Genomic DNA, 9,095 nt, shown 5'->3' with positions numbered 1-9,095 from the left:
GGGACGGCTGGTCCAGAGGGAAGTATACTGCTAGGAATACAGATTTGTATTCCTAGCACTATAGTATCCCTCTAAGAAAGACGAGTAGAATCCCTACTGAGCAATACCTCAATGAACTTTAGATATTTAAGGTTAGAGTAGATGTGACATTCTTGAGTTTGGCCTGTTCTTTCTGGTACAACAGGCATTTTTCTTTTTTTTAATATTAGCCTCCTGGACACTTATGATGAGAGTGCAAACTCATGCTGTAATTGTTCCACTCTGAGATTGTGTCCCATCTGTATTAATGGAAGAAAATGACTTATTGGGTGATAAATGTAAAACACTAATCCTTACTGGACTATTCAACACACTGCAACCATCATCTAGTAAAGTACTACAAGAGAATAATGATCTGTTCCGAGCCTCTGAAGACTTTGCCATTGTATTGAAATAAACTTTATTGTTTGAAACAAATACAGGGCATAAGTTATTGTGGTTACAAAGATTCAAAATGTTCCTGAATGCCAACAGACCCTAATCATCAGGGGTCTCCCTGTGTCCATAATCGATAAGGTTTTTATCAAGTGTTTCATAATAATACCAAGGACCATCTCCTCTCTGTCTCATCAAGCGACGTGCTTCTGTTTGTTTCAACCTGTTGAAAAAGTTTAATACATATAATTATACCACAAAAATAGCTAGTAGATTTTTCCAAAAATATAGTTACACAGAGTATATTTATGGATATTTAATAGATTAACAACTGAACCTCTAAAATCTGCTTGTCAGGAGTTTGACTTATGATAATTTACTAATTAAGCGGGTGGACAAGATATCAGTATAATAACTCAGGGCAGGTTGTATCTCCAATGCATTTGTCCAATTAAAGGGACCATCTTGGTACCAAAATTACTACATTTTATTGTGCATAGATGCGGTTTGCAAAATGTAAAAACGCAGTTTCTGGGAAATGGCAATGTTTACATTTCTCCAAGTGTATGTCACTTGTGGCTGCCAGGCAGACACCCACTAGAGGCACATCCTCCTAAAGTCTTCACGTTACAGCATGGCATAGCCTGGTGATGCTGACAGCAGCTAAAATTTGCACTATTTGATGTTTTAAATATGAGAAGCATTGTTCAGTTCCTTCTAGAATGCACATTAGATTGGATCAGATGTCCTCTAGTGAGTAGTATCCTTTGCAAGAAGCAAGTCATGGCAGTGGATTACAAGTAAGTTTCTCAGCCCAAATAACACTGATCGAACTACTTTTAATTCACATCCTGGCTGCAGACAGTCAAATAAACTATTAATAGGTAGTGACATTTTAATATGTCTCCCTAGGTGTCCTTCTAATGCAGGTGGTTTTTAAGTTTAGATCATTCAGTGCTGTCAGAGGCGGATCTGTGTGCATACATTTGATAAGGAAGTTTATTTCAAGAGTATTGGTAACTAAAATAAAGTAACTAAATAGGTATAATGGCACAGCAGTCTGCAAATCATTTTTATGAAAAAACTATAAAGCCTTTGAACATAAAATAAAATATTGCATATAAGGGGTGATTTTTTAAAAGGGACACCCTAAGCTCCAAAACAACCTTAGCTTAATGAAGCAGTTTTGTTGTATAGATCATGCCCCTACAGTCTTGCTGCTCAATTATCTGCCATTTAGGAGTTACATTACTTTGTTAATGCAGCCCTAGTTACACCTCCACTGGCTGAGACTCACTCAGCCGCCAAACACACTTCCTGAAAAAAAATCTGTACTTTTTAGCTTCCCTATATGAAAAAAATTTTTATTTAGAATTTCTTATATTCTGCTCTGTTAACAGCCTGCAGCAGACTCCTGTGTGTGATTAAAGTTCAATTAACATAGCAAAAGATAAGAACTTATAAAATAAACACACTTTGCAAAAACAAGTGCTATTCTGGGGCAAATTCCAAAAATAAACAGTTGTAATCATAGAAACCAATAGAATGTCAATGTTTAGCAATGTGATCCAGAATAAAACCAGTTTAAAAATATATATATTATTCTGCTTAAACCTTAAAAAATTTTTTACCGTAGATCTGCTTTCTCTGCTTCAGTATGTATTAAAGCCATCATTTTTTCATAGGAGCATTCGGGAGATTCAGTAATATGGTGGGCAATCCATCGAGTTATTGGATGCTGGAAGAAAAAAATAGGAAGCTTTAGACAGAGATAAAGTGACCTCCCAAGTAAATGACCACCAAGGTCAGTTCACAAAATCTGGTTGAGACTCTCACAGCATTCATTATTCTTCTACTTTTGTTTTTAGATACTTAGACTCTTCACTCTCTGTTTAACCCTATTCCCTCCATCCTGCTTTCCCTCACATGGACTCAGGAATACACCTCTGTTCTCCTATCATCCTTCCCTTTCAAAGTCTGTGTCTGGGAAAGAGGCATCCCATCTAAAGGCTGCAGGCAGCAGGTTTACACACAAAGAAAACATGTATGTTTTCTTTTTGGGTATAGCTACTAAAGTGTTAAAGTTAAGTGGCATATACGCCAATGATTAGCACCATCATTTTGAACAATAGCTATACCACATTGCCACTCTCCCTTTTATTCTACTTATTTTAAGACCACAGTGGCCTTGTTGCCGCCCCCCCCCCCCCCATCCATTTCCTTCCTAGCCTTTAAACATTTCTCCCACCTGCACTCCTGGTATTTTATTTGCGCTTAGTTCATAGTTCATCACAAGTCTTGATCTGATATTTTAAGAGAGGATCCTGTGCAAGCCTTTAAAGTACAGACAAAATAGAGTACAATATTTTAATTTGTCTACATTGATTTCCATGCTCCCTACCTGCTGTATCATTCATTTTACTGTCAATTTGTTTATTGAAAAATCAATACAGAGAAGAAAAAAAGTAGCAGGATCTACCTGGTAATATTCCCAGTGATCTGGAATATAACCTTCAGGAATTTCTGCAAGTTCTGCTTCGCCTGTTAAGATACCATGTAAAGTATGTAAACTGGACAATATGTCAAAGAATAAAAAAAAACTGCATTATTAAAGAGCCCACAAAGACAAATAAGGGGAAACAACAGAAGAGTCACATCCGCAAGTACACAAACTAATGTCAAAATAATCCCATTTTGTCAAAGCATTTGTCATTTTACACATAAATTACCTTTTATTTTTTATCTCCACATATTTAATTTGTGTGACAAGATCAGTAATCTTTTTTTCTAATCTTATATTTAATAACTTGCATTATTGTGCAGACTTCGTTATGAAAACAAAAAAAAAGTGTTTTTCTGGGGGCAAAGAAATAAATGTTGAGACCATTTCAATGAAAGTGGTCTGGGTGACTTCAGTGTCCCTTTAAGTACGGAGGGACGTTCTTAACCAAAACAAAACCTAGAATTTTTGCTATATGTTTCTTTAACCATAATTTTCCTCTTTCATATTAAGTGCCCCTCTCTCATTATATATAATTTTGTTCAGAAGAAAATAATTATATATAAAGCAGTTTAAGATGAATGAAATCTAAGAGCGTGTGAAATAATATGCTTTTATTTTCCAAGTTCTGCATGGCATTTAAACTGTGAATGTCAATACTGTTGGCTTTTACTGCAATACAGACACAGGCTGTGATATCCCACAAGTACAAAGATGCCCTCCATGTTCAGGTTTTATGGAGTTTTGCAAAGTTACAGGATCAAATATATGTCTGGGAAATTAAACTCTCTAGCATTCATGCTGGGCTGTTATAAATTATAGTATTATATATTTCAAAATCAATTCACTGCGATTACACAAATAACTATTTTAGGCTGGATTGGCTGCAAGGGGAAGGGCCTGGGTGGACAGGCAGGTAACACAATAATGATTGGTACCAGGCTGCAAAAAAGGATCAGATCGTTACCACATGCAACACCACCTTACTGTCAGTATAGCACACCCTATAGTCAGGAAGGATTAAAGGGATTCTCCAGTGCCAGGAAAACATTAGATTTCCTGGCACTGCAGGACCTTCTAGTGCCCCTCTCCCTCCCACCCCCCATCCCAAGTTGCTGAAGGGGTTAAAACCCCTTCAGTGTCTTACCGAAGTCCAGCGCTGGGTCAGGCTCGGCGCAGGGTCAGGCTCCGCCCATGCTCCTCCCCCGCTGACGTCACCCGGCAGGGGAGACCTAAGGCACATGCGCGGCAGTGGCCGCGTGCGCATTAGACCTCCCCATAGGAAAGCATTATACAATGCTTTCCTATGGGGATTTTGGCGACGCTGGAGGTCCTCACATAGCGTGAGGACGTCCAGTGTTTTAAAACCCTTTTCGTGTTCTATGAACACGGAGGTCCCTCTAGTGGCTGTCTGATAGACAGCCACTAGAGGAGGACTTAACCCTGCAATGTAAATATTGCAGTTTATGAATACTGCAATAGTTACACTTGCAGGGTTAAGGGTAGTGGAAGTTGGCACCCAGACCACTCCAATGGGCAGAAGTGGTCTGGGTGCCTGGAGTATCCCTTTAAGCACTCGACAGTATTGACAAGAAGCCATAATTATCAATGTAAACACAGGTGCAATTCTTGGCAAATTGCTGCCACCTGCTGGTAGCATTCGATAGCAACTATTGGATGCTTGAAGAGCTTGTTATATTTGTCCAAAGCATTTTAAAAGAAAGAGGGTATAAATATTTTAAAGTGAGTCTCTACCTGTCTACCTCTCTGAAGCAACGACTTGTGAGAATTATCAGAATTCCTAGCTTCTACATGAAAGTAAACAATCAGAAGTAATGCCAAGAATTTACAAAATACTCACCAATGAAAATATTGACAAAGGTTACAAATGCTGCTGCAGGTATTGCTGTTAGTAAAATATAAAATCTCTGGGGGAGAAAAAAAAAATTCAATGAAATATATAATAAATTGTTCCCAAATTATATTATGTAATCATTTATTTAAACTTTGCTTATCTAAATTTATTTAATGCTGATTGACTATTGAATAAAATAAACAAGAAATCAAAACAAACAGCATTCAGTAATTCAGTACAACATAAATATGACAGATTATTACTGCTGTCCCAACGTGACCAGAATAATATGGAAGTGAAGTAGGAGGCAAGATAAAGTCCAAATCCTATACTTTGAATGGCCGTAGAATATTTATTCAATACACTATTGTCTGAATGGCCTCTAATCTGGCACAGCTAGAAGCTCATTCATCTTGAATTTAATCACACCATAGGCGGCAATGTTATGAGATTGACAAAGCAAGGGACATGTGGTCTATTAGTGATGGAAATAAATTTTGGCTACACATGCTATTTACATATTTGTATTGTATTTACTCTCCTAATGCAGCTGCACAATAATAAATCCTGCACCAGCCATCAAAATGATCTCTTCCCCTACGCCCCTTTACTCAAATTCAATAGTTAAGCTACAGGTTACACAATATTTTAACATCACTGTCAATCATAAAGATAAATAAAACATTTTAAAACTTTGGCTTACATCATACACAAGATTCTTAATATGTGTTGTAATTCTTATTTTATGTCATTACGTTGTGCAATTCTTCTGGAATTGGAAAATGCAATTAAAGTAATTTGCTGAATTATGAAGAAAAAAAAACATGCCTAAGTACTACTGCACACTCATGGTATCATGGGGAAATGGAGGAGTATCCATAAGTATTGTGGTGTATTCAAAGAACATTTATATAGCGGAAATCTTTAACATACAACATAAAGCTCCAAAACCTTTCCAACCAATAATGGCATTAATCTAATCAAGGAGCACAAATGATGAACACACAACAAAGAGTTGCACATCATCACAAATGAAAATGTTGTAAATAAAGAATACACTTGGGTGTATGTTTTTCTTACCATTAAACGCATGAACCTCCTATCATAGAAACGGGATGGCTCCACTACAAACAGTTTCTTCCCATGGCTGCCAAATCGCACAGGCACTATATTTAAAAAAAAAAGTAAAAATAATAAAAAAAAAAAAAAAAATATTATATATATTGAAAAATACCGGCACTCTAGGTCTTCCAATGAATGTAGTTTAATTTGTCAATCCAATTTTGACATTGGATTGACAAATTAAACTACATTCATTGGAAGACCTAGAGTGCCGGTATTTTTCTTCATTATATATTATCTTTTTTGCTGGGCACCAGGCCATAAAGTTTTTGGTGTTTGAGTGCAAGGATTTTTTGTCAGCAGGACAAAAACAGCACAAAGAACAACATTGGCTAATACCATCTGCTGTAAATAAAGCTACACTTGTACAGCCTTATATTCATGAATGAAAAACAAATCTATAAACTCGTCTGCTTTTATTATAGTAATGTTAACTAAAAAGAATGTGTTTTACAGAAATGTCATTCATATCCTGCCACAAGTGTTCAAAGAGCTCTAGATCACGCAGATGCTCAGGTACGCATGAGTGCCTGGCATTATCATGATGAGTAAGCTATCCTGCAGAGCCCCAAATGTTTACTTTCTTTTGCTAAACTATACACCTCACTCAAAGTGGTCTGGGCGCAGTGTCCCTGCACCATTAAACATGCAATCTAAAAAATTTCAGTTTCAGAGAAACTGCAATATTTACATTGCAGGGTTAAGACATCCACTAGAGGCACTTTGTGCAGCTTCACGGAGGGAAAGCATTGATTCAAGGCCTAACGCACACATGGTGCTCACTGTGTATGCACATTAGGTTCCCCCTCTGCGCTTATGATAATAAAAAGTTAATTTTCTGGTGCAGTTGATAAAGTTCTCTGAAGAATAAAAAATATTGGGTACTTATTTCCAGATTTTTAACATCCTCCTGCACGATAATAGATACTATACCCGGGTGACCATTAAAAAAGAAAAGATAAAAAATGAATATGAAATAAGTTGCTATACTATTAACATGAGTTTGTTAAACTAACAGAACAAATACCGGTACCCATTAAGGGCTATGATAGAGGACGTGACTAAAAATAGTTGTTTGCTACAGTGCAAGTAGACAGGCTTTCAACGTTAAAAGCAATTTTAATGTTATTCTCTAGAAAATATGTACTGTCGGTAATTCAAACTTTTAGGCCATAACAACCATAACTGGAAAAACTTCACAAGTCAGTTGTTTCCATTTGGCTATTTTGGTTTAGAATATGAGATGCACTTTAAATTCCAGGCTATACACTTGATTGTCTGTAAATTTGTTCTACTTTCTATGAAACATGCAGGTTTAATGCCAAGACTGTAGTTTAGTAAATCTGACCCAATGAGCACAAAAAAGGGAAATGAGACAACTATATTGAATGACCTTTTATTAAAATTAAAATAGGACAATTAAACATGTATCCATGAAGTGTGTATATATTTTCATATTCATAAGCTGAGAAGTATGGGGTGAGCCATTCACCTAGACTTTAACAGACTTACAAGTTTAAACGAGTCTCGATGCTGCACAAGTTTCTTTATCTGGGTGGTACGTCGTCGTGGGTAAAGGTGCAGATATATTTGTAATTTAATCTTGTGTATGTGGATATTGAGGAATCCTTCCAATAAAATTAAGCTGAGCACCTGATGTGTTGTTAGATCCGTGCTGGAATTTCCAGTTTTCCTCCTTCGGCGTCTCTTCAGTTTGCTCTCCGTGATACCGGACGACTGCAGTACATGTGCCCATTGGTCCAAGATTATACAGGGAATGGCAATCGCTCCTATGTGTTTTGTGAGCCTTGCGCTCCCTTCCTCACGAAGAGCACAAACTGGAGAGACCCTGAAAACTGGAAACATCTAGCACAGATCTAACAACACATTAGTTCATACTTTACAACTATATTACACTGATAGCGCGCTCATTAAAAACCCTAAATCAGGGCTGTCCAACCTGCGGCCCTCCAGGTGTTGCTGAACTACAACTCCCATGATTCTTTCAATGAAACAGATAGCCAGGGAATCATGGGAGTTGTAGTTCAGCAACATCTGGGGGGCCGCAGGTTGGACAGCTCTGCCCTAAATAGTATTACTATTGGGGTTTCTCTATTATACATTAATCCCAAAACTGTGAATTATTGTGAATTCATAGCATATTTAATAGTTTGGACCAAAATAACTTAAATTAAAACTTAGCTGTCTTGGCTATTTTTTTTCCCAGTTATCCACTTTGACTTTAAATTATAAATTAATTTTGATTAGCCGACAAATCACACTTTAGTGCATGACTGCCCAACAGGTAGATCCCCAGATGTTGTAGAACTACAACTCCCATAATGCTTTGTCCTTCTAAATGCATTCTAAAAGGCATGCAAAGCATCATGGGAGATCTACCTGTTGGGCAACCCTGCTTTAGTGAATAACCCTAAGATTATCTCTTATGTCATTATTTGGATACATTGTATTGGGGGGACAACATCAACGTCCAACGCAACCTGCACTTACTGCAGCAAAGCCCTTGGATGACCTATCACTGTATTTTAACTGTGTATTAGGTAAATGAATGTGATAAAAAAAAATACAATAAATTAAAAACCACACTAACATTTAGGCTAAAGTAGCCCAATATAGTTGTGATTACAATTGAGTTTGAAAATGTTTCCAAAATCGGCTATTTGGGCCTTCAAACATGAAATTCACTTTTAGTTCTGAAAATTTACACTTAAATAAAATATCCAGCCTGTATACCCGAGTATCTGTGCCATAATATAATAATAATAGAGTTATGCCCGCCGACTATGAAGGTCACTGTGCCCTGCCCCAGCCAGCTGCCCCTATCCTGCCCCAGCTGGCCCCCCTCCCGGGGTCTTACCGTTCCCGGCCTGGGGTAGTTTCCCGAGCAGGCTGTTCCCTGCCAGCAGCCCCCGGGACGGCAGACGGAGGCGGCTGAAGAGAGCTGCCGCTGGCCTCAATAGGCTCATCCCCGCCATGTTCGCTAAGGGCGAAGCGAGGGATTGTGGGTAAAAGCACCAAGGCAATGAAGCCGCCTCCGCCTTGTTTAGTAAGGGCAACCTTGTTACCCAAACTAGTCCGCTGTCCTAATATCCACATTACTATACAGAAGATATGTGCCAATCCTGCTGGAATAACAATGTGCGTGTGTTTATTTTATTATTATTATTATTATTACTAGTGCAT

The 9,095-nt window shown here is 37.7% G+C and overlaps 1 protein-coding gene across 1 annotated transcript; it reads right to left on the bottom strand.

Moving 5' to 3' along the window:
- Window positions 1-412: 412 nt before the first annotated feature.
- Window positions 413-8,925, bottom strand: NDUFB5 (NADH:ubiquinone oxidoreductase subunit B5). The gene is made up of 6 exons (XM_063442709.1): window positions 8,770-8,925; window positions 5,850-5,935; window positions 4,776-4,842; window positions 2,894-2,955; window positions 2,046-2,152; window positions 413-637 (listed from the first exon to the last, which is right to left on the bottom strand). The coding sequence occupies exons 1-6, from the start codon at window positions 8,885-8,887 to the stop codon at window positions 517-519; spliced, it is 561 nt and encodes a 186-aa protein (XP_063298779.1). The 5' UTR covers window positions 8,888-8,925; the 3' UTR covers window positions 413-516.
- Between the last annotated feature and the right edge of the window lie 170 nt (window positions 8,926-9,095).

Source organism: Pelobates fuscus, chromosome 2 (assembly GCF_036172605.1).
Source record: "Pelobates fuscus isolate aPelFus1 chromosome 2, aPelFus1.pri, whole genome shotgun sequence".
NCBI lineage: Eukaryota > Metazoa > Chordata > Amphibia > Anura > Pelobatidae > Pelobates > Pelobates fuscus.
The sequence above is the reverse complement of the archived record's forward strand: the minus strand, read 5'-3'. Positions and strand labels throughout refer to the sequence as shown.